General features: G+C 40.6%; 1 protein-coding gene across 1 annotated transcript in view; it reads right to left on the reverse strand.

Annotated features, from left to right (window-relative positions):
• Nucleotides 1-7,727: 7,727 nt before the first annotated feature.
• Nucleotides 7,728-26,077, reverse strand: part of MEGF10 (multiple EGF like domains 10) — a 112,972-nt gene continuing 94,622 nt past the window's right edge. Inside the window, exons 17-25 of the mRNA XM_035099947.3 lie at nt 21,100-21,228; nt 19,173-19,301; nt 16,603-16,731; nt 14,065-14,301; nt 12,570-12,697; nt 11,889-12,012; nt 11,458-11,502; nt 10,876-11,082; nt 7,728-10,003 (exon numbers count right to left, since the gene is read on the reverse strand). Coding sequence (XP_034955838.2) covers nt 9,843-10,003; nt 10,876-11,082; nt 11,458-11,502; nt 11,889-12,012; nt 12,570-12,697; nt 14,065-14,301; nt 16,603-16,731; nt 19,173-19,301; nt 21,100-21,228 — 1,289 coding nt within the window. The 3' untranslated portion in view covers nt 7,728-9,842. The remainder of the gene's footprint in view (nt 10,004-10,875; nt 11,083-11,457; nt 11,503-11,888; nt 12,013-12,569; nt 12,698-14,064; nt 14,302-16,602; nt 16,732-19,172; nt 19,302-21,099; nt 21,229-26,077) is intronic.

A 26,077-nucleotide genomic window follows, 5' to 3' on the forward strand; every position in this document is an offset into this window, starting at 1 on the left:
CTATTAATATTAGTCCCCTTCCAGGTCATGATCTGAAGGCAAGTGATACCATGATCTTACTGGGTAGGGTTGGGAGAGACCCCTCTTTGAAATCCTCTGGAGCCATTGCAAGTCAACACAGCCTTCTTCTTCTTTGGCAATCACTTGTAGCAGAGTAAGATTGTCTTCCATGAACACGGTCTTTACAGTGAGTCCATAAGTGGCTGTGGAGGCCAGTTCTCGATCCACATGTCCTTCCACACTGGGGACATAGGTTTCCGGGTGGGAGTTGATCATGGTGAGGGTTTGCCAAGCATCCCTTCCTCCTTGCCCGTTTCTTGTCCTGTTCTCCAATTGGTGTGCTCACAGGCCTGTGTTTCCCAATTGTTGGTGTTTATACTACATTTTTTTTAAAGATTTGCCTCGAAAGAGTCTTTAAACCTCTTTTGTTGACCACCAGCATCACACTTTCCATTTTTAAGTTTGGAATAGAGTAGTTGCTTTGGAAGATGATAATCAGGCATTCGCACAACATGACCAGTCCAACGAAGTTGATGTTGAAGAATCATTGCTTTGACACTGGTGATCTTTGCTTCTTCCAGTACCCTTTCATTTTGGTATGACTTTGATCTTAATCCAGTTTGGGAAGAATATATCTAACTATAGCAGCAAAAACTATTAGTCTTGTTCACCTGAGTTCAGCAATTTAACATCAGACCAAAATACTGTATATAGGCTATAGTTTGGCACTTAGTAGATGCTTCCTAAAAGGGAAAGGAAACGCTGTACAGATGAGTGCAAATGTTTTTATTTGAGAGAGAAAATTCTTGAATAATGGAATCTAGCAAGTAAAATAGCTTCAAATCAGGAGCAAATTATCATTATTTTCCTAGTAGCATTAGACTCCAGAAATATGAGGTCAGTAAAAATTTAGCTTTAATACTGATTAGATTAATACTTCATTGGGAAATCACTGTTTTTATATTTGTGTATCAGCTATGGAAACCTTACTGATATGTTTCACATTAGGAATATTTAACAGTGACAAGCTAAAATGAAACTCTCTTAGAAACTTAGTGCTAAACTTCAGACATTTTGAAGGGTGGCCCCTGCTCCTGGAGATGTTGGGATCAGGGCTTGTGTCTGTATCCCTGTCCCTATACATGTATCTGGTTTTACTGATAATATGTTCCGACAAATGCTTAAATTCAGCTAAAGTAAGAGTACAATCCTATGCATGTCTGCTCTGAAGTATGTGCCATTGATTCCAATAGGAATTAATCTCAAGTAAGTGTCCTTAGGTTTGCAGCCTCAATATTGTACTTATGCAACAGGCACCCTTGTGATAGATGTTAATACAGATTGGCTGAATGGTGTCAGAGTCTCTCACTAACAGCAAGCAGACAATGGAAAATGCTTTTTAAAATGATTTTTAATTCCAAGCCTTTGCAGATGGTCCAGGCTAGGCATTCAAACACATAAATTGAATCTGGTTGCCATGATAATAGATGACTGTTGCAGCTTTCTGTCTCATATTATTACTATTCCAGTCACTGGAAGGACAGAGCCTGAAGCTGAGGCTCCAATATTTTGGCCACCTCATGAGAAGAGAAGACTCCCTGGAAAAGACCCTGATTGGGAAAGATTGAGGGCACAAGGAGAAGGGGACGACAGAGGACGAGATGGTTGGACAGTGTTCTCGAAGCTACGAACATGAGTTTGACCAAACTGCGGGAGGCAGTGGAAGACAGGAGTGCCTGGCGTGCTCTGGTCCATGGGGTCACGAAGAGTCGGGCACGACTAAACGACTAAACAACAACATTATTATTTTATATTTTGCAAACTAATATTGCCAATTTGATACTTGAACTGTGCAGTAACTCACAATAGGTACAATCCATTACCTCTGAAATGATTTGTGGGTTTGCCATTAATTCGAGTTTATCCCATTTTTGTTGCCTTGAAATGCTTTAGTGTTTTTAAACAATTTTCCATGGTTTTATATGGCAGACACATTGGGAGACAGAACAACGTGTCAATCACAGTAATCAGGTACAGTCTGCCTTCCTACGCAAAGCTTCTGAAAACTAATGCACATACAATTGCATAACAAACATAATTATCCTTCTCTCAAAAATATTGAAGCGAAAAATAGAGTCATGTTACTAATGAAACCATGTCTACCCAGATAGCAAAAAGACTGGGAAGTGCTGCTCTACCCACTATTTCTTGTTCTGATACAGGTGTGACACCTCTTTCAGAAATTTAATTGTTTTAAGCCCATCCTCACCTCAGGGATACTTTCTTCCTCCTGCCCACCCTCTTTAGGGAAGCCCTGGGGCAAGTAGATGGGGCATGTCATCCATGAGTGTGATGCTGCTGGGGCCGAGGAACAGGAGGTGGCAAGCCCCCAACTGTGGTTAGCATCCAGCAGTGACGAGCGCTGGGTGCCAGGCAGTGGCGAGGGGCAGAAGATGGGAGGTGGCACCTGGCTCCTCCCTGGAACTTAGGGAGGCAGGTGATTTGATCAGTGCTAGCAATGACGTAGTGCAGTTGAATGAAGTGAACTAGTTAAAAAATATCTGAAGTACATCTGAGAGTAATTCTCCAAATTGCAGGATAAACCAAAGGTAAATTGTGTTCATTTTGGGGTAGCAGTTTGAATGATTTCAAGTTCATCTTTATATTCACACACACAGAGGGGGGGGCTCATGGCTTTCATCTTTTTTTTAAAAAGTCATATATAAAGAAAGTTAGAAAGCAAACTGTGGAAGCAATGATCTAAGGCTTATCAGCAGAGACAAAGTTGCTGCTGCTGCTAGTCAATTAATCACTGCTGCTAAGCAATCAGAAGGAAGGAGTGTGAAGCATTTCCCGTATTTTTCTCGCGGAAGAGATTTGCTCTGTTCTAACAGGAGCCGCTGGCAGCAAGAAGTACAGGCAAAGGAACAAAGCAAACAATGCCTTGTGCATTTAACAGCTGTATGACTGGTGTTAGTGACTTGTGGAAGTCAGTTGGTACGGTAGTTCACCACACCTCAACCAGTGTGATATATCACCAGAGTCCCAGCAGAGTCTTCGGAGATTTCCTGTTCCTAGCAGACAGCTTCTTCCAGAGTCCTTGGTTAACAGTAAAACTTCTCTTCTGCACAGTTCAAAGTAACAAAGTGATTTTCATTTCCAGACACAAGACAAAGCTAAACTCTACTATCTACTATATTCTTTTTTTAAAAAAAGTTTTTATTTATACTTTTCGAGTTTATACATTTCATTAGTTTTAGAATCAATTTAACATTTCAAAATTTGGCATCCTTCCCCCTCTTTCTGCAGTTCCTTTAATTTATTTTTTAAATATTTTCTGCATATCCAAATTCATTTAATTTGCTCATTTAATTATCTACTTTAAATATATACTCTTGTGGAACCGCAGGTATTACTGTATCTGTTTACAATTTATCTGTAAATATTCAATAAACCATTTCCATTCTTTTGTAGAAAAAAAGTTTATTATCTTGATTTCTTATTCTTCCGGCAAGTTTTGCCATTTCTGCATATTCTGTGAGTTTTTGTATCCATTCTTCCTTTACTGGGACTTTGGGGTAAATACCCAATGCCTGAGCCATCTGAAACATAATAAAGTTGTGGCCAATTTTAATCCCATAGCAAGTTGTCTTGAGTCGTTATTCTGCTCAGGGGTCGCCTGGGGTTTAGGGGACTCCGCCTGTCCACGCAAATACTCTTTCTTCCTGGTTTCGGATCTTCCCCATCAGTTTTGCCATCTCCGCATACTCCATCAATTTCATCTGCCATTCTTCTTTCGTTGGTACTTCTCTTTCCTTCCATCCCTGGGCTAGCAGCATTCTCACTGCCGTCGTTGCATACATAAAAAGTCTTTTGTCTTCTCTTGGTAACTCTTCACCTGTTATACCTAGTAAAAAGGCTTCTGTTTTTTTAACAAATGCATTTTTAAACATTTTCTTTAATTCATCATATATCATTTCCCAGAAAGCCTTTACCAATGTGCATGTCCACCACATATCATAGAAAGTCCCCTCGTTCTCTTTACATTTCCAACACAGTTTTGAAATGGTTTTGTACATTTTAGCAATTTTACTCAGTGTTGGATACCAATTATACATCAGTTTGATATAATTTTCTTTCAACAAACAGCATGCAGTAAACAAATTCTTCCCTTTTGGTGGAAAGGTCCACAGCACTTTTGGACAAAGCAGGGCAAGGTGGAGAAGAAGGGACAGTCTGAAGTGTGATTGCTCAATAGTGATTTAAAACATGTTGTTTTTTAAATTAGAGTGTTGGAAAAGGCTGCAGAAAGAAAAAAACAAATGCAAGCCATCAAGGTCTTTTAAAGCCAGCTCAGTGGCACTCTCCGCAGCTAATTACTGAAGTCTGATATTTCTCTGTTAGCCACTGAGGACAGCTAAATATGTTTGTCTTGACACCTCCCGAGTTTTGAGGGTCTCTGCTAATCCTGTGGTGGCAAAATTCTCACTTCCCAGTATCCTCGATGATAAAATCCCTAATGATCACACTAATCACAGCAGCTTGTTCTATATGCAGCATTTTTGCAACAATCAAACTTGATAACAGCTCTTAGCCCCCAACCGATATCCCTGTGATATCACCTTGTAAAATAAAAAGCTGCTACAAAACAGGGACTAACAAATGCATCTTGATGAAATCTATGATTCTGAGTCAGTTCTTCCCAGAGGCTGCCGAGATGACTTTATGACTCTGAAATTGTGGGTTGCACCAAGAAAAAGTGAAATTGCAAAACGTTGATCATTCACCCCTTCTCATTATAATTCAGGCTGCATATTCACGAAACCTGTAGGCACCACAGCATTCGAGATAATTTCTGTATAGCCAAGTCTCCTCTTGCCTTTATTCATTTCCTGGTCTCAGTCTAGGTCACTATCATAGCTGCCAAGTCTCCTGTATTCCCCAGGAAACCCCCGTTTTTCTAGCTGTTCCCAGCTGAAAAAACGGATTTTTTTGTTTCCCCCCGGTTTATTCTGGCGCAGCGGCCATTTTGGAACTGAGTGGAGCATGCTCAGAAGCGACTTTTGATGCAGCTCTGCCCAGTTCCAAAATGGCTGCAGTGCGACTTCTGGCATGGCGGCCATTTTGGAACTGGGCAAAGCAGCATCAAAAGTCGCTTCTGAGCATGCTCCGCCCAGTTCCAAAATGGCGGCAGCGCTACTCCTGGTCTGCTACTTCCGGTCCGTCCCTTATTTCACCCACAGGAATTTGGCAGGTATGGTCACTATACTGAGCAGGCCGCCCCGCACTTCCCTTTTCCTACTGTCTACCTTTCTAGATCCTGAAATGCACACATATCTAAATATATGAACCATGTGTCTGAAATAGGATGGAAGAGCAATCCTGAAGCCATTTTGACTCTTCCAATGACCTCAAATATTCCTCTGCAGTAAGGGAGGCAAATGGGGAAAGCCTTCCCATTGTCTCTTTGCTTGCAAATCCTGTCTTAAAGGTATGTTTGTGTATGAATAGGGTGAGCCTATGACCTGGATTCAGGAACTAAAGTATTAACCATCGCAAAAGAATGGCCAGACTGCCCAGGTAATGCAATCAGTGACCATTACCAGGTATCCTAGCAGACACGATTTCTGCTGTAGATCACCTCCTTCTGTGGTGTATGTATGATGTTTTGGGGTGGTGGTCTTGGGCTACAGGGTGGGCAATTTCAAAAGTCTATATAAGGGCTTGCACACCATTGTTCAGGGTTCTCCTTCCTACTGTGTGTGGTGAGTGGGATCAAAACTGCGGGGGGGGGGGGGCAAGAGAGGGGAAGAGAGAGGGAAGGAAGGAGGGAGGGAGGGAAAAGAGAGAAGGGAGGGAGGGAGGGAGGAAGGGAGGGAGGGGTTGGTGAGAGAGAGAGAGAAGGAAGGAAGGAAGGAAGGAAGGAAGGAAGGAAGGAAGGAAAGGAAGGAAAGGAAGGAAGGAAGGAAGGAAGGAAGGAAGGAAGGAAGGAAGGAAGGAAGGAAGGAAGGAAGGAAGGAGGGAGGGAGGGAGGGAGGGAGGGAGGGAGGAAGAGAAAAAAAGGAAGAAAGAAAGAGGGGGGAAGGAAGGATGGAGCTCCCATCCGCGCCCCCCCTCCAGCTCAGGCTGCTCTTCCCCCCTCCCACGTTCCTGTCACTGGCTGCAGCCGCGGAGGGGGCGGGATCAGCCTGATTTCCATAACCCACAGTGACTTTTCCCCTTCAGTTTTTGGAGGGAAAAAGTGTGGGTTATGGTCCGTAAAATACGGTAAAAAGGTTTGAAAACAGCGGCAAAACAAAGAGCAAATTGATATTGTAATTAATCTACGGTATCAATGTTTATATAAAGACCCATCTTAAAGCAGCAGAAAATATTCTAAATTAGGATCACTTGTGCAGTTCATGTTTGGTTTTCTTTATCCATAATATACTGTAATACTACTGCCCTCTTCTGGATCAGATGGAAGATGGCAAAGACAGTTCTTTTGGCGTTGGAATCCTTGTACGTACTGTATCTCATTTTTTAATGCACTGTATATGCAGGTGTGCACAAGGCATTGGGAAAAGAAAAAACCCGTTGAGAGAAGTTCCTGGGTTTCTGCAAAGTTGTGCATATATATTAAAAAGGCTGGCTCTGCTGAGAACATTTTCTCTTTTCTCTCTCTCCCCCCTTTTATAATTTATTATTATTATTAATTTTATACAGTCTTAACATCAGGTTTTACAATCATAATAACCCAAATACAGTCAAGAGCATATCTCATACGTTTTCAATTGTACCGATTTTGTGCCGAGAACATTTTCAAGGGAGTAGGAGTCGATGGCGCTTCGTGGATCTATATTGCTCTTACAACTTGTGACATTCTCATCTAAAGTAAACATGAATGTAGATAAGATGAAGGAAGCCAATGAGAGGGGGAAATTGAAAACGATGCCTAACACCTGCAAAACGCCCCTGGCAACGTTTGGCACTGCAAACCCCATGCTTAACGAAAGGTAAAAAAAATGAGCCCTCGACACCCTTACCCACAGGTCATGATTTTTGCCAAAATTCCGACATATCCTGATTCCCCCCAAAACGGTGCCGAACACTTCAAATTGTCCCCTGCAACATTGGGAGCTGCAAACGCCGCGTTTCCAGGAAGGCCAAGAAAATTGTGTTGGAATATTCTAGAAGAAACTTGAAAATGGTCTTGAACAAGTTGCTAGGCAACAGAAAATTTCCCCAGCAATAGGTGTCCTTATAGGTCATGTGATCAACTAAGGTCTGGGTCAGTGTAAATGAGCATGTGAATGAGTCAGCGTTAGGTTTCTGGCTGGATGGCAAAAAGAAGAAAAGATTATGTTGCTTTAGTTGTTATTTATTTATTTATTAGTGACCAGTGTAAAGTTTTGTAAATAGTAAAGACTCTGAGAAACAGAACCAAATGGTTATTCCTGTAATGGAAATTTCACTAAGAGATAGCTGGAATGTTGCTGCTGTAAAGAATTAAAAGATTCATGACACTTCAACGCTAATGGGGTTCAAGGGTAAGGGGGTTGTCGTTTTATTTTTGTTATGTATTTTGTGGTTTTATATCTTGATTTTATTATGTGAACTGCCCTGACATCCCCGGGTATAGGGCAGTATATAAATTAATTAATGAAATAATGAAATAATAAAAATTCACCATACAAATTTCTTGTGGCTTTGAAATGGCTAGAAATAAAACTGCAATCACGACATCAAAAGAAAAGAAAGATAGGCTTTATTTGTGAGTTTCTGTAACACAATACAAAAGATTGTAGAGCTATTCCAACACCATACCAAACCTATTCTACAGCAAGGTATTTGTGTTGCTCAAATTCCAAAAAAAAAAAACCACACCCCACAACCCCAATTCAATTTTTGTCTTTTATATTTGCATGGTCCAACAAAAATTACACACCTTTAGTACGCAGGATGCCAATGGCTGAAACAAGCTATGGCAATGCCTTTTGATAGAGAGTAGCTTAAATAAGAGTGAGTAAAACAAAGTAGGGCATCTTTCAATTTCAGTGTCCCAGGAATACATAGTGGCAAAAAAGAAAAGCTTTTACATCAGTAGTTGTTTTCAGTTCCATTTGTTGGATCATAGTTCTTTGAATTTAACCCAGCATATTGTACAAAGGTTGAGAACCAACAGTAGAACATTTTACTAACATGCTCAGAGGTGGTAACCTAAAAGGCCTAACTTATTACTTATCAGCTTTAGGTTTCAGATGTACCATGAAGATGAAATGAGATGTTGCAAACTAAAGAAAACATAAACAATTACACTTAATACATCTTTCTCTGTTCCCATTATGGCGAGAAATAATCTAGAAATGGAAGGTTAAATTGTCTACATTGAGAGAGGGCAGGGGAAAGAGAAAGATTTCTTTGCAATTTTTATCTTTCAATGACACCTCAACTATAAATTGGCTCACACAAAATGTTCCTTTGGAACAGAAAGATGACAATTCCAGGGTGAAAATATTAGTTGAAACTGTTGATGGGAAATAATTTGATTTATTTCTGTTTAATACTGTTTCTTGTTATGAACATTATCCCTTGCATTAACATTAAATCAGTTTTCTTTTTTAAAAAAATCTGAATAATTTCAACAGTTTACACACTAGTTTAAGATTACTTTTCTAGCCTATCTCTGGTGGAGAAACTGATATCTAAATATTTTTTCTTCATAAAAAACAGTGCTTCTAAAGCAGACATAATGGGGGGGGGGCGTTGACAAACCTACAAGGGTAAAAAATATTATATTTCTGCACTGTTATTCTAAAGCACTAGAAAACATAACTACATTATTTTAAAATAGAGATACAACTTAATGAAATGTGGGGTATATGTACCAAGTTATTAGCAATGCAAAAGACCAGCTTAAGCATATTTTCCCTAAATCAATTACAAAAAGAAAAGGTGCCTTTTTAACAAGTACGCACAAAGATTGATCAAACATTGTTCTTATTCCATATTACAAGTGCTACTTGTTTATAAAACTGAAACCTTCTCTTGCATTTAAAATGTACAGCATACACTACATTTTGCCTTTTCTCTTACCCACTCATTCAATCCATTTTGACAAAAATAAACCACTTAACGCACGTTTATGGAACAATTGCTGATATGTTATGCATTATTACTTGCATAGAACAGAAACTTTACTCGGAATTGCTAACCGTGAGTCTCAATCATGCCCATCATTTGGAAAGCATCGGTGCCAAAAACCACATTTTATGGCACATAACCTTTAGCCACATTTATCCAGGAATTCCCAGACATTCAAAACAACTCCTGTATTATACTTCCATTACCAGCAATGGACTAAGTATTTTGCCTTGGCTTTCCCAAACCAATCCAGCATCTCTCCTTACATGTGGGGGGGAAACCCAGTAACGCATTTGTTTCTTTTCTTTTCCACAGTAACTAGTAACTCAGATGACGTGGCTAAGTGAGTATTTGGTAGGTTGTACAGTCTTGGCTGCATGTCAACTATGCAAGCTGAGCTAGTGAAAAAAAAATTGCTGTCCATTGTAGGAACAACAACACAGCTGGCACACGAATCGTTCTCAAGCTTGTACCTTTGAGCCAGTACATGTTTGGCAGTTCTTTCTCTAAACATTAATTGCAATGGAAAAACTGACAGGGTCTTCCAAGCCTGGCATCCATCCATCTGCCATGAGTGTATACAAACCATAGTTTGAGTCTCCTGGTTTAATGTACAGCAAAATGTTTACTGAATGCAGATGGTGAAATAGAAGAAAAGGGATCACTAGATCCTAGTTCTCCGTAAGAGCTCCGCTGTGCTCCAGAATGTACCTCGAGTGTCATTCGCTGCTTTCGTCTTTCTCTGAAGATGCAGGACTATCGCGAACAGGCAGCAGGTCATAATGAGAGGGAATGTGGCTGTTTTTTGGCAGATCGTAAAGATCTTGGCTGAAAGGTCCCTTGTTATTCAACGTTCCCTGGATAACGCTCACTGTAGGTTCTGCAATAATAAAAACATACAAACACGTTGGTGCTCCAATATTGGATGAACAATCACATTTAATTTAATAGTAGTCCCGCTGTGGTTTTCTGTACTTTAAAAGCCTTCAATATTTCTGATACAGCATCAAACAATCTTCGGTCACATTAAAGAAGACTGTGAAATAACTGTAACTCAGTATATATTCATGAAAATGCGAGCTAGCTACAAAATTAAGCATACCCTAGTATGTATATGGATGAAGGGCAAGGGGCTAGAATTACTTTTACTAAATAAAGACATGAATGAAACACTGTTTTGCATATGTTCATCTATTATGCATTGTGAGCTGATGTCTGGTTTTCAGTTCAGCCACCCTTTGTAAAATACGTGTCAGGGGACCTCAGTACAGGGAGCCTCTGCCCATCCTCCACACCAGCACCTCGACCAGTGAGAGCAGCAGCAACAGCGGGTCAGGTGGGGGAAATGAGGAAGTTAGCGGGATGGAGCAGTTAAGGCTCAGAGCTGTAGGAAAGCCCTGACCAACAGGTGGAGGGAAGCAGGCATCCACTTCCGTCGCCTGATTTAAGGTGCACACCGAAACGCAAGGGGCGCGCGCGGTGTTTTGGGGTTCCCAAGCTCTTATGCTGGATGCGCAACAGGAAGCGTCCACTCCCAGATTCTGTGAGTGACTGAGAGGTCATTTTTTACCATTTTTGCACTGTAAATACTATGCACAATAAAACTCTTAAAGACAGAGCAGACTCGGATGTTGTTACTCAAGAGTAGCTGCAACAGCACCCTTACAGCATGTATTATTTTTAACGTGAGAAATGCTTCCAGGATGTGCATTTGTGTGTACAATGATGGCAAAACACTCCGCCGGGACTCACCAACTTCATAGACATTCTTGTTGGTTGAAGCAGAGTTACTAATTTCTGCATAGGCAGAATCCCTTCGTGCTGGAGACTTCATTTCGACATATCCACATTCTGTATGTTTTGGTGTCAATGCTGGTGGGTCTTTAATAGTGGCATAAGGATTTTCAGAACTGCTTAAGGAGCAGTTACTTAAATTGTATTCAGAATTCTTTACTAGATCTGAGAAAACAGAAAAATCATGTTTTAATTGTACTCTTCAAAGAATAATATATTTTAATGACAAAATTAAGCAAAATGCATATGATCTTTAAAAATTAAATGATCTTTTTGCTTTTTGGCAAGTCTCCTTTGACATTTTCGGATTTCATATTTTAACACAGTGAAACAAACCAATGAACAAAACGATATCCACAACGCTCCTTTTCAAGTACCAATTTATTGCTCTTCTAACCCAGTCTATCGTGGAGGTCCCAGTGAGCTCACATGCAGAACTGATCAGGCCCATGGCTGCTTAGCTTCAACAAGGCTGCAACATAAGATGCCCAAAGACCATTCCCTGAGCCCCAATATATTTAGATCTGTAAGAAAACTCACCTTTCAGAGATTTCCCCGTACAGCCTCTATCAATTCCAAAAGCTCCTGTAAAATATTGAGAGGCACGATGGCATTAAATTGGGATATTCACAGCAGCGTTAAATTCCCAAAACAGCCATTTTAAAAATCTACTGCAAGTTAGTCTTTTCATTTTTAATGCACAAGTTTCTTGGTCACTGTTGCCATCCTAAGATCTGTATAACTGTATATTAAGAGCCTGCATTAATCTGCCTGTATATCAGATTCAGATTCCCAGAAGCCATACTCTTGGGGAGATAGCTGAAAAACATCACCATATTCTCCTTGCAAAGAGAGATGGAAATGAGGCATTTTGTCTTTTCCCCCCAAAATACATATTGTGATGCACAAAACTGGCATTATTATTATTATTATTATTATTATTATTATTATTATTATTATTATTTCTGTACCAAACTCATTGAGGTAGCCTCCATGCTTCCAGTCGGCAGGTAGGGTTCCTGTGTAGTCCACAACAGGGCCTCGCTTTCCAGAATCCACATTTTTAAGATTCACAAACAGTTGGTTGTTGTTTGACTGTTTCAAATAAAGACAGAAGGCATAGAATAAAGATGGCAACCACTTGGCAACATTTATCATAGAGAGAGTAACTGTAGTGCAAATAAAAATATATGGCGTTTTATACATATAAAGGTAAAGGACCCCTGGACAGTTAAGTACAGTCAAAGGTGACTATGGGGTTGTGGCGCTCATCTCACTTTCAGGCCGAGGGAGCCAGCATTTGTTCACAGACAGCTTTCTGGGTCATGTGGCCAGCATGACTAAACCGCTTCTGGCACAACGGAATACTGTGACGGAAACTAGAGCGCACAGAAATGCTGTTTACCTTCCCGCCACAGCGGTACCTATTTATCTACTTGCACTGGTGTGCTTTCGAACTGCTAGGTTGCCAGAAGCTGGGACAGAGCAATGGGAGCTCACCCCATCGTAGGGATTCAAACCGCCGACCTTCTGATTGGCAAGTCCAAGAGGCTCAGTGACTTAAGACCACAGCGCCACCCAGGTCCCCTAACCTTTTATACATGTAACATACCAGGAACAACATTCCCTATGTAGCTAATCTATATTTTTACCTTTGCCAGAGTCATCCTGTCCATGTTGTTGGCATTCACTGGGTTTGAACACTGTGTTAGAGTGTGATAGCTTGGGTTGGAGAAGTAATGGCTGTTAGCATTGCCACCATTACTGTGAGGAATAGTCTCTGTGAAAGGAATGAAAAAGTGAATGCTGCGTCATTGCTCATCCTTGGCCTTACGCAACTATGCTGAAGAACTAGCCAACAGTTCGCCTAGAACTAAAATACACATTAATATGGATTTATATGATCAATACGGATTGTTTTTCTGTTCCTAAAATGCATCTTCCTCTATATGACAGAATCCCACTGCCTTTCAGATTTTGACTGATAGGAATCTCTTGTCCTTCCTGCATCTCTATATGTTATATCTTTTCTCTTTCTTCTCCAACTGTCGCTCATGCTACTTATAGTCTCTCAACCACTGCCGCCTGCTTGTTTCACCAACCTCTTAAATAGGATATAGACAAATACGGATATGTTGTCTTCCCTCTCCAAACCGTTTCTATGAGACAGCCCACACAGAAAACTGGTATCCTTCTAGCTCTCCCTGCTTAGCATGCTGGGAGTCAGTCTTGGGGATATTTACTTTTTTCACACAGCCCTCCCACTTCCCCGAGTTAAATTTCTTCCTCCTTTAACCACAGTTGAAAGTTTACTGGAAGGAATATTAACTGCGATTAAGGCTAACCAGCTTTTTCCTTAAACTAGAATGTGAAATGGTAATCTAGAGTGATTCTCTGATAAGCATCTTGATGGTCCTTGGCTAGCCACGTTTGACAGCGTCTATTGTAGCCCAAAACCATGGGCAAACTTGGCGAAAACATTTTTTAGAATCACAGAATCGTAGGGTTGGAAGGGACAACGAGGATCATCTAAGTCAGGCACACCCAAACTTCGGCCCTCCAGATGTTTTGGACTACAATTCCCACCATCCCTGACCACTGGTCCTGTTAGCTAGGGATCATGGGAGTTGTAGACCGAAACATCTGGAGGGCCGCAGTTTGGGGGTGCCTGATCTAAGTCTATCCCCCTGCAATGCAGGAATACCCCCCGCCCGTCATAGGTCTCGAACCCACAACCCTGAGATTAAGAGCCTCGTGTTCTACTGAGCGACCTACACCTTGGAGAGACTTGCGCTGAAAGGCGGCCTATAAATAGTTTAATAAACAAAAATATTTATGTTGTGAACTGCCCTGAGATCTATGGGTATAGAGCGGTGTACAAATTTAATACTAAAATAATAATAATAAAATAAACAGATAAGGGGTGCTGCTTGTATAGAGTCTTTGCTATAGGCACTGTGTCACTACAGAAATTGCTGACATAGTAAAGTGTTACTAATCACCTGTAAGTGCATGAAAATACACACCATATGAACTTGATTAAGCTAAAAGAGGATAAACAGTTCTGAAAGTCAGAGAAAACTTGCCATTTGCTAAGGTAGGGACTCAGCATAGACAGGATTACGCTTTGCACTACTGTGTTCCTACCTGAAATACTGTAGTCTGTATTGATGGCCCTCATGGCAGGAGTATAGGTAACTGCAGGCATATTTGTTTCCTTCCCCTTCTGCTTTTGCCTATAAATGATGAATAGTGCTAGCAGGAAGAGGACGACAAGGACAAGAATAATTATGCCAGCGATGGCTCCAATCTGGTAAGAATCAGCAGGGATGGCAGCGCTAGTGCGGCTTAAGCTGTTCAGATTTCCCACTATAATTACTCCAGCTGGGAAAGAAGAAAGACAATATGCATGTAAGACGTAGTTTTAACTTCAGTGCCTACTCAGTACGTTCAATGGGGCTTACTCCATATTAATATACTAAATGTAGTGTCACATCCTCTAAGCAAAAAGTGAACACTCATTAAATAAAATGCGGACAATTTTCCCACAATTTGATGAAGTGCAAGTGCCACAGAGAAGATCGAGCAAAATGATCCACACCGAAACAGGAAGTTTGGGAGCCAAATTACCATTCCACTTTGTCAGGCAGCCTAGAATATATTCCTAGGAGCAGGTAGGAAGGAGGTACCTAAGATTGCAAGTCGAAACACACCTACAACCATTTGTGCATTAACCAGCGCTGATATGTTCTGTTGCTACTTGTAATGTTTGCAAAGAAGAAGGAAATAACATCGGAGACGCATATTATACTGGGGGAAAGATATATGCACTACGTATATATCAGAGGATCGCCAAAGCATGTGCCATCAGGTTGCAACATCATCAAAGCTAGAAGTCAGGTCCTTCGTTATTCAAATCTAGAAATCCCCCACATTACTTCCTCATGTCTGCACTCTTGGGTTGGGACAACTGGCTAAAATGTTTCAAACGACTTTAATTTTGGTTCCTGCTGTTTTTGTTGGGTTGGTGTTGGTTAAATGTTTAATTGGGGTTGGCAGTTATTTTAATTTGGGTATAACTGTAAACAGTTTATTATTGTTATTGTTGCTGTTGGTTTCTATTAATTAATCGGTTTGTTTGTTTCTTGTAGAGGATATTTTGTTTTTTAATGTTTGCTGCTTTGTTGTGTTCTTATATATGTTGTAAGCTGCCTAGAGTGGCTGGGGAAACCCAGCAAGATGGGTGGCATATATATATATATATATATATATATATAATTTATTACAACCAGCAGCAATCAGCAGGGTAGTGAAGGGGGTGCTGCTGTTTCTCACCTGTCTTCCTAAAGCCAAGTGTCACTGGCAATGCCTGTTGCTGAGAGGGAGACAGGTGAGATGGCAGGGCAGCTGTACGCTAGCAGGGGCACGCCAGCAGGATTTTTGGATTAGCTCTGCTGCCATGCTGTATTCTCAGTAACCAGCAGCAGCACTCAACATTAGGAAGTCAGGTGAACAATGCTATGCCCTTGACCACAACTCAATCCTATAAATGCCTACACGGAAATTACGTTTTTCTGGATAGCATTCAATTAAGGTTCACACGCTTTCAGGCCGAGGGAGCCGGCATTTGTCCACAGACAGGTTTCCGAGTCATGTGGCCAGCATGACTAAACCGCTTCTGGCGCAACGGGACACCGTGACAGAAGCCTGAGCGCACGGAAATGCCATTTACCTTCCTGCCGCAGCGGTACTTGCACTGGTGTGCTTTCGAACTGCTAGGTTGACAGGAACTGGGACAGAGCAACGGGAGCTTACACCATCGCATGGATTTGAACCACCGACCTTCTGCTCGGCAAGCCCGCTGAGTTCAGTGGGACTTACTCCCCGGTAACTGGGTACAGAATTGTGGCCTTAGTTATAGGTAAACCCTGTTAGAACAGTGGGACCTGCTTCTGACTAAATATGCATCCAGTTGCACTGTTGGGCTGAAGTCCTGATCATACTTGCAATTAAGCAGTGGGACTTGTGTCTGCGTAAATATGCAAAGGATTGCCCTATAACGGCATGTCGCATCACCCTAGCATGACCACTTGCAGTGTTCAAAACTACTCCCATTGTTCCAGGCGCATTTTGCGGAAAGGAATTTCATTGGCGAGAATAGTTTCTGAGCTCTGGGCACAGTACTCCGCCTAAGATTTCAGATTAAAACTGCAGGGTGGAAGGAAAGGAGGACCTTTTTCTGCCTCCCCACTTCCAGCAACTCTTGAAGACTGGAGAAGAGACCCTCTTAAGAATATTAGGTGGGTGGGCAGGGGAAGGACTAGACCCTGTGAAAAACGAATCTAAGATTTTAGCTGCAGTTCATTCATTTTCAACTTTGTATTCTTGCTATTTAAAAAGTGCACCTAGATATTCCAATGTTGCGCCCATAACCTAGGTTTAAGGTGCCATTTAGCTCCTAGCTTTCATCTTTCAGTTTCTAACACTGACCACTTGTCTAATTAGGGTATTCCAGTAGAAGAAATATCATATTTTTCCTTTCTCAGATTTTTTTTCCTTTTTGGTGGGCGCGGGGAAGTTAGGTGAGGCATTTTTGTCATCATTTTGCGATTCTTCTTGCAGCCCTGCATAAATATCACCATTTCAATGCTTGTTTTTTATTTTGGCATTATAGGAAAATATTACCTTGGTCACATCTCGCTCCTTTCCACCCAGGGCTGCAGTAGCAGGTTCCTGTGATGTGGTCACAAGTTGAGTTGTTCAAACAGTCACAAATTTGCCGGCAGCCGTAACCATATGTACCTGAGGGGCATTCTGTAAAAAAAGAACAACAAGGTATGAACTGCAGCTTCCCACCCACCCCTTTTAGCCTATTGAAGTTTGTGCTCACCTGAAATCTTTCAGTGATGGTAACCATGATTTAGTAAATCAGAACTGTGTGTGTAACTGAGATCTTTAATTGGTTACCAATGGAAAATGAGGAGGCAGCACACACCATTGCTGCCTCACATCAGAGCATTGCTGCAACACATCAAACAATTTTATCTCCAGGTGTTCTGCAGTTTTCTAGAGAAAGGCCAACGAATAAGGCATTAAATGTATTGTGATTTAATGTAATGTGCTTATGGAATAAATTGTTTTTATTTTATTTTTTAATGAAACTTCTATATGTTCCCAAATTAGAATGCGGCCATCGTCTTACAGAACACTAAAATTAATTTTCCACTGTTCCTCTTTTGAAAGTTTGGCTTGTGTAGAATTAAAAACTCTACAATTTGCCATTTTCAAACCTCCTACTGTACTTTTTATAGTTCACTGAAAGAAATCTTGTAGATTTCACAGGCTATCCCTAGGTGGCAGTGTTTCATTGTGCAAGTTCAAAAAAAAATCAGCCCCAATCGATGTGTTTAAATTATGTTCACAAATGCATATCAAGTATGATTGAAGCATATAGGCTTAAAGAGGTTCCATTTATTCAGTAACAGAGGGAAGCTGGCACTGTGCTTCTTAGAAAGCGCCACTCAAATCCAGAGTGTTAAACGGCTAAGAAACCAGACAGATGGCAAGCTCACAGAACAAAAACAACTTCTTCAATTTTTCTTGTTGCGCCACATATTTTACAAGTTATGCCTAGGTAGATATGTATTATTCAGATTGAAGCTCAATCTCCTGACTATTAACTGTAAACATTTTGTACCCCCAAAATGCACATTTAAAAATAATTAAAAAAGCATAATTGTAGTGTATTGCTTCCTCTTTGCAGTGTGTCAAAAATAATTATTCTTAGAACAATGAAACAAAAGTAACTGTTTGATAAAGGATGTTAACAGTCACCAGTGGTCTTCTAAAAGTTCTTAAAATCCTGAACACAATCTACTAAGACACTGCTGCAGGGAGTCCTACACACATGCCATATATTTTAAACTCATGACTCCACCCCCCCCCAAGAGTCTCAGGATCTGCATTTTCTAAAAGGGGCTAGAAATGGTAGCTCTGTGAGGAGTAAACTACAGTTGCCAGGACTTATGTGTGCTTTAAATGTATTATCTGATTTAAATGTATGGTGTGCAGATAGGCTGGGTTCCACTGGAGTAGAAGAAGCCCCCAGCCCAATCTTATACATGTAAGCTCTATTTGCTTTGATGGTATTTACTTCCCTGTGACTCTGGTTAGGGTTGCAACCTCAAGCATTTCACTATTATTATTTCATTGTTATTTATTGAATTTATATACCACCCAGAGGTCTCAGGGTGGTTCACAGAACAAAATCAAAATATAAATCCACAAAACACAATATCACAACAAAAACAACAGCCTAATCCAATCAACTATGCCTCGCAGAGGACCCTCAGGTCCACAAATAGTAACAGCTTAAGGGTCGCAGGCCCTAAAGAAGCCAGACTATCCTCCACAAGGACCAGAGCCTTTTCAGTGATGGCACCGACCTGGTGGAATGCTCTGTCCCATGAGACTAGGGCCCTGCAGGACTTGATCTCCTTCCGCAGGACCTGTAAGAAAGTTATTCCGCCTGGCCTTCAATTTAGCCTGATCTGTCATTCCTTTTCCCTTCCTTTTTTATGAAGAAACCCTTCTGGATCCCCACATCAAAATTTTCCTTGGTCTCCTTGCTGGCCTTAGCAGGACTAACTTGGCCAGTTGCCCCGGTGATGCTACATTGATGTGTATTTTACATTGTTTTTAAGTTGTTTTTGGTTGATGTTTTATATTCGTTGTTAGCCACCCTGAGCCCGGTTCCTAAACCGGGAAGGGCGGGGTAGTTGTTGTTGTTGTTGTTAACTAAAGGCCTGGTTAAAAAGGAACATTTTTGCCTGGCGCCTAAAGGTGCATAATGAAGGCACCAGGTGAACTTCCCTGGGAAGAGCATTCCACAGATGGGGAGCCACTGCAGAGAAGGCCCCGTTCTCATGTTGCCACAAAACCTATCTACTTTTAGTTTCATTGATTTCATTGAAGTCACCAAGGCCCTCCACCAAATCTGTGAACTGAAGGAGCCTTGCAAGGCGAAGTCTCGACTCAACCACTTACTGTGCATTCAGTTTCACTTAACTCAATATGCGTAACACCGAGTTGCAAGCCTATACTAAGGATGTGTCTTACAGAAAACCTCCACTAGCTGTCAATATGGAATTTTCACAGTCTTGGCTTTGTCTTGAGTATGAAAAACAGCTTTGTAAGATCTAATCCACTTATGCATTTTCCCTTTACTATATGCAAGGACCTTGTTGCCAACATACTCTGTTCACAGTGTTTCCCCATGAATCCTGTGCGACATGTACACTGCCCTGAGATGTGATCACAGTCGGCTCCATTCTGACACTGGCAGATTAATGCACAGTCCTTTCCATAAAACCCCAAAGGACATCCTGTAGGAGAAAGGGAGAGAGAGAAAAAATAGAACACCCTATACTTAAAACTAGCTTTGTGGCTTTTTAATAACATATCGAATGTTAACGTAACTGACACACAGAATTTATACTTCCCAATTCATTTGCCAAACAAGTTATGAAGCCTGAAAGTGATTGTGTGAATAATATCGGTCACATTACTTCGAAAGTAGTGGGATTTACAGTGCAAATTCAGTGGGAAGCAAGGCCCACTGAGTTTAAAGGTGCTTAGCCCCAGGTAAGTATACATAATACAGTGCTGTGATTCTTACTACTTCCTTAGACTTTCAATGCAATGCCAGTGGTATTTCAAGAAAGAAGAGAAAGGGACGACTCTTCAGTAATGCCAGTCTTTGGACATATATCTTACAGACTGAGCAGGGGATCCCACACGAATATTCCATTTCAATCTGAAGACTTATTATTCATAGAGATGCTAGGCTCAGCCAATTTCTATTTTGTGCCGGTTTGTTCTGTCCCACTGTTATTGTTATTTGGTGGACTTTTAAAAATTACAGAAATGCACAAAGAATTGCATTTAGATTATATTCATCTTTTCCTAAAATATGCACTTTGTATATCTCCTAAAATATACATTTTTGTACATATTTATCCGCTAAAAAGCATATTTATTTTCATTTCTTTAGAACTGAAACCGCATTGCAAAATCTGGAGAAGTGCATAGTCTGACTGACAGCAACATTCCTGCCCGCATACAATTAGGCAAATTAGGTCAGTTTGCTTCAAATTGTTGCCCAAGTGAATTTCCCCCCATCCCTAATTACACATAAAGAGATCGTCATTCAAAATCAGCAAGCAAAAAAATCCCGAGCACTGATGGTTCAAGCAGCACAGAGCAACCATATGGCTCTGCAATAAATACATGGGCTTCTTCCCAGCATTATTGAGTTTGTGTGCTTCAAAAGTGAAGGCATGCCATTATTATAAGTGTGGGTGAAGGGTACTCAGCGGCCAAGATTCTTTGGAAAAATATGCTGACAGGCAAAACAATCTTCCTTCTCAATGGTGCAATGTGATTTCCATTTATTTAAACTTATATACTGCTTGATTGCAGAAAAAACCTTCAAAGTGATTGACGAAAAAGGCAGAGCAGTAGAATGACTACTTTTAAAATCACAACTGTAATTTAAAACATAAAGAAAGTTGATGTACTGGTGGTACCGTAATTGACTCCTACCAAGTTGGCAAATACGGTACGTATAGGACAAGAACAAATACCTGCTGGAAATGTAAAGAAAAAGAAGGTACCTTTTATCATATGTGGTGGACTTGTAGGGTAACAAAAAGCTTTCTGGGAGATGATATATAATGAAATTTTAAAAAATGCTTAAAATAACCTTTGTTAAGAAACCAGAAGCTTTTCTATTAAGAATTACAGGTACCGGCATCCCAAAGGAACAGAAAAGACTCTTTATGTATGGAACAACAGCAGCTCAGATGTTACTAGCCCAGAGATGGAAAGAGGACAAAGTCCCTATCAGAGAGGAGTGGCAAAGCAAGCTGATGGACTATGCTGAGATGGCAAAACTGACTGGAAAACTCAGAAATCAAGTGAACAATAACTTTATAAAAGAATAGGGGAAATTTATAAGTTATTTAGGAGACCACTGTAAGCAGATGGAAACATTAGCAGGATTTTGATCTCACTTGTAGTGTAACAATTACCATGTTCTTCTGGCTCTTAGCCAAATTATACTTTCAGCACTACTAACAAACTCTAACACTCCGCTACATAGATAAATATTAGGAAACTCACTTTGGGTGCAGTAGAGACCAGTCCATCCTGGTGTACATTTACACTCCCCATCATAAGCACTGCAGCGAGCTCCATTATGGCAGTTGCAGGTATGGATACAATTTGGGCCCCAATGGGAAGGAGGACAAGCTGAAACAATAAAAAAAACACCCTGGTTAGTCTTATTTGGCGAAACAATAACACTGCTCTATAGGACAGCTGCTTAGCCCAGGTGTTTGTGAATATTATTCACCTTATAATTGTAAATCAGAGCATAATTTACAAATGTGATTTCTCGGTTGAACAGGAGCACAATATATACATTTAAACAATGACTATATTTAACCCTGCTGCAGTGTAAGGCTAATTTTCTAGTCTACAAAACAGTATTTATCTAATTGCGTGTGTACAAATTATGGAGCAGGGAAAACAAGTAAAAAGCAGAAACATTCCCTCCTTTTTTTCTGTTTAAGCCCCAAAATGTCATAGTGAATAAACTACAACTGGTACAGCTTTATACACTAAGGTGTGCAACAACCACAAAATTTTCTCTGGGCCCTCGTCTGATGCTACTGAAAAAAGCCCACTTCAGTCCAAGCTGGTTTGTAGACTGCCTGCTTCCATTTGGGATCCATTAGAGATAGCTTCTTTTGCCTTTCACTACTGGGAAATTCAAAAATGGCTGTAACTATTTTTCCTTTTGACAGAAGCGGGTAATATTTGCAGGCATGTGAACTACTGCACAGTGAATAAAACCTGCTAAATTACAGGCAAATGGGTCCCAAGCCTTTTTTGAGATGAACAAACACATTTTAAAGTTTTTCTGGAAAATGAAACATCAACAACTTCTTAATTTTGGGGCAGAATTGGATGAAATGTGCATGCAAGGCAATCCCTTCTAAGGATAGGATCCTGCCAAACCTCAAATGAAGATACCATGGTTTTCCTGCAAGGGTTGCAGTTATAGTTTTTATATAAATAAACTCTCTCTCTCTCATAAATATAAACACACATACACATGTCATCTCTATATGCCATATTGGAAAAATGAAGCTCCTGACAGAATGGCAAGACATTTACTACGGTAGGTCCTGTGATCTGCCTAAGCAGATATGGATACAGAATTGGCATCCAGATCTCTAGGTCTGGATATTTATTAGGTAGCCATTGTTGCTTATCAATAGTTATTTTAAACTGGAGCTCTGTCTGCAAGCAATAAGAGCCCTTCTGTCTTGTAATCAAGAAGTATTATTACCCAAGGTAAAAGGTAAAGGAAAAGGACCCCTGGAGGTTAAGTCCAGTCAAAGGTGACTATGGGGTTTGTGGCATTCATCTTGCTTTAAGGCATTTAGGAGCCGACATTTGTCTACAGGCAGCTTTCTAGGTCATGTGGCCAGCATGACTAAACTGCTTCTGGCGCAACGGGACATCATGACAGAAGCCAGAGCACATGGAAATGCTGTTTACCTTCCCGCTGGAGCGGTACCTATTTATCTACTTGCACTGGCGTGCTTTCGAACTGCTAGGTTGGCAGGAGCTGGGACAGAGCAATGGGAACTTAACTCATCATGCGGATTCGAACCGCCGACCTTCTGATTGGCAAGCCCAAGCGGCTCAGTGGTTTAGACCACAGCGCCACCCAAGATAGGCTTTTGGATAATACATTGGAATGGTTTTATTTGGGAGCAGTATGTGACAACTGGTAATCTGGCAATTTTTCTTCTTGTGTTGTCACACTGTAAATTATTCCTAGGTACCAGTTTGATGCCAACCTCTCTCTCTCTCTCCCCTCTGCACCCCATTTTATTGGCTGAGCATTACTGTTATTGGCTGGGTACTGTTAAAATGTTTACCTGTTTATGACCAGGAAATATTAATTATGAACAATATACCATAGTGGTTATCTGAACCTTCAGATCCACTGAAACACACCAGCAAAACACATTATCAATGTGAATAACAGCCTTCATTGGAAGCCACTAATGAGGTTAGGATCACAGTTCTTTGCCTGGGGATTAATTTTTGTTTTCATCAGTTCACCAATCAATAAGTCTTTCCATGTCATAGCTTTTTATTTATAGAACAATCAAGACAACTGTACTGTTGTTAATGAGTTGCTACATAGCTGTACAACACCACCCTGATATTTCGTGAGAGGGCAGTAAACAAGTTAATAAACAACCATTGTGCACATTCAGCTTTGATTTGTACAGATCTAAGGACTAATTCAGAGTTATTTACAGCAAATATGGTTTGCTTGTGTGTCATTTGGGGTGGGCGAGTGCCCATGGCTCTCAGGCCCATTTTTTTAAATTATAACTGGAAAAAATAATAATAAATAATTTGTCAATTTGGTTCTAATTCTTCTATGGGCAAAAGCTGGTGAACAGTTCAACAAGTAAGAACTGTTAAGTCACATACACAGAAAACTTTAAGAAGTCTTCGTAGAGGTCACACTGAAGTCACTTTAAGCTAATAGGACCATTACTTTCTGTAAGCCTTTTAGTATAAGAACTAAAACTAAATAAAACTCCCCTTTTCCTTGTCTAAAGGTCAGTCATGGTAAAGATTCCATTTCATTCTACTGGCATCTTTTTCTTCTATTGCCCTATATTAACTGCCCATTATGAGAAAATAATGAAAGAAAATCCAGTATCCAGCAATGAAATGTACTGATGAAACTACAGAGACACAAAAATCTGATAGTCTTTGAATTAAAATTTGCCCAAGAGGCAAATGTAAAACATTAATTTATGGGAATAAATATTAAAATAATTAACAAAAACATTTTGGTAAAACAAGTTAGTACTTGTCCCAAAAACAGAGAAATGGGAAATGATTCTATATATTTATAACATCTAAAATATAACATGAAAGAGAATTGTCAGAATCGGTGATATGCAGGGAGAAAAAGTAATTTTTAAAACCATCACATTTCAAGTCTTATAAATAGACCAGATGTTGCAAAGCAGTAAGATATAGCCAGTTAATCTGCTAGACAAGTCATGAGTGATATGAACCAATGAGGCATGTTCAAAGGAGTAGCACCATCTTGACAACAAGATAGCTTTTCTGCAATCTTAGTTCTTACACATTGCTAATAAAACCTCTGCTGAAAAACTGCATACTCTCAAGCCCTTGTAGCTGGTTCTGCAACACCCAGTACTGAATTCCATTGGTTATTGATTCATGCAATCTTAATTAAAACTCAGTAGGAAGTCCCTATCGACTTTTCATAGGTCTTGTACAGAGCTCTGTCAAAATTCTGAGACGCTTTTCCATACAAAAGGTGGCAATCACATACCATCAGCACTTGAAGTGTTTGAAGCTAAACCCCTAGCACAGTTATTCTGTGGAGCTCAGATTTGGACAGGCACTCACCTGGGATCTACTGAAGCTGTTCAATCTAAATTCCTAAGGCATTTTTTCCCTGTTCCATCCTGCGTTCCAAATGCTTCAGGCTAACCACCCCCCTGTTGAATTACAGATTTGGCATATGACATTTAATTATTGGCTGCGCCTAAATTTAAACCCCACTGGTCTACTACCCTTAGTATTGCAAGACTGTCATGAGAACGCTTGAACTAAAATTGTCAACCAAAAACTTTACTTTTCTGGTTTATCAGCACAACAGTTATTAACACTGGGCTTCTCCAGTAAAGCAAATAATTTAACTGAACAATTCCTATATGATATTGAGCGACAGAATAATCTGGCCACAATAAGGAAATTTTGTCCATGGTATGATTATTTGCCACCTAGTCCTTTTGACCTGTTGGCACCCTATTTGCAAATTTTAACAATTCCAAAAAACAGACAAGCTTTCACTTTCGCAAGATTGAATATACTGTCTTCGGCTGCACTTGAGGGTCGATTTCAAAAAATCCCACTGTAAAACAGTCGCTGTGGAGATGGCAGTTATGGAATCAGTGGCTCATGTGCTTCTGGCTTGCACTCTTTATAAAGATTTGAGGAGTGAGGTTATTACCCTTCTATTATTGCCCATGCTGGGTCGCTCAACCATTGCTACTGTGTCCTTTCTTTTAGCAGATCAAGATGATCAGGTGAAAGCAAAAACTGCAAGTTTTTCAGCGGGGGGAATTAGAATAAGATCTACTATTTGATTATTGATGTAAACCCCCAAAATGTATTTTCTATAGTTAAGCTTTTACCTCTATCTTCTGTACATTTTATTTTATTATGATGGCTAGTGGCTGATACAAATAAAGATTCTTCTTCTACTTAAGGCTGGTTTCATTTAAACCAGAATTTATGAACCAGAATAGAAACAAAGGTGGAATGCCAGAATATGACACAAACAGTGTTTTCCTCCATCTGAGATATACTCATGACACCTTCATCAGCTGGATCCATCACAGGTAAAGGTAAAGGGGCCCCTGACCATCAGGTCCAGTCGTGTCCGACTCTGGGAATGCGGCGCTCATCTCGCTCTATAGGCCGAGGGAGCCGGCGTTTGTCCACAGACAGCTTCCGGGTCATGTGGCCAGCATGACAAAGCTGCTTCTGGCGAACCAGAGCAACACACAGAAATGCCGTTTATCTTCCCGCCGGAGCGGTCCCTATTATCTACTTGCACTTTGATGTGCTTTCGAACTGCTAGGTGGGCAGGAGCTGGGACCAAGCAACGGGAGCTCACCCCGTTGCAGGGATTCGAACCGCCGACCTTCTGATCAGCAAGCCCTAGACTCTGTGGATTAACCCACAGTGCCACCTGGGTCCCTGACCCAGAGGCCCTTTAAAATTCCACCAGGACTTTAGTAGCTTCTATCCCACTGCTCACCTGAGAATGGACTAGTCAATGCATCAGGTTCATTTTTAAAAAAAATAGGCAATGGATTTATGAGCACCACCTCATAATAGGAACCCACTGATCGCTACAAACAAACCTGCATATACCCAACCACACAACACCATACAGTCCATTGTAGACAGCGAAGTGCTACCATATAACAGACTTTCCTCCAGTTCTTTGGCAGTG

The sequence above is a fragment of the Zootoca vivipara genome, chromosome 10 (genome assembly GCF_965207765.1).
Source record: "Zootoca vivipara chromosome 10, rZooViv2.hap1.1, whole genome shotgun sequence".
Taxonomy (NCBI): Eukaryota; Metazoa; Chordata; class Lepidosauria; order Squamata; family Lacertidae; genus Zootoca; species Zootoca vivipara.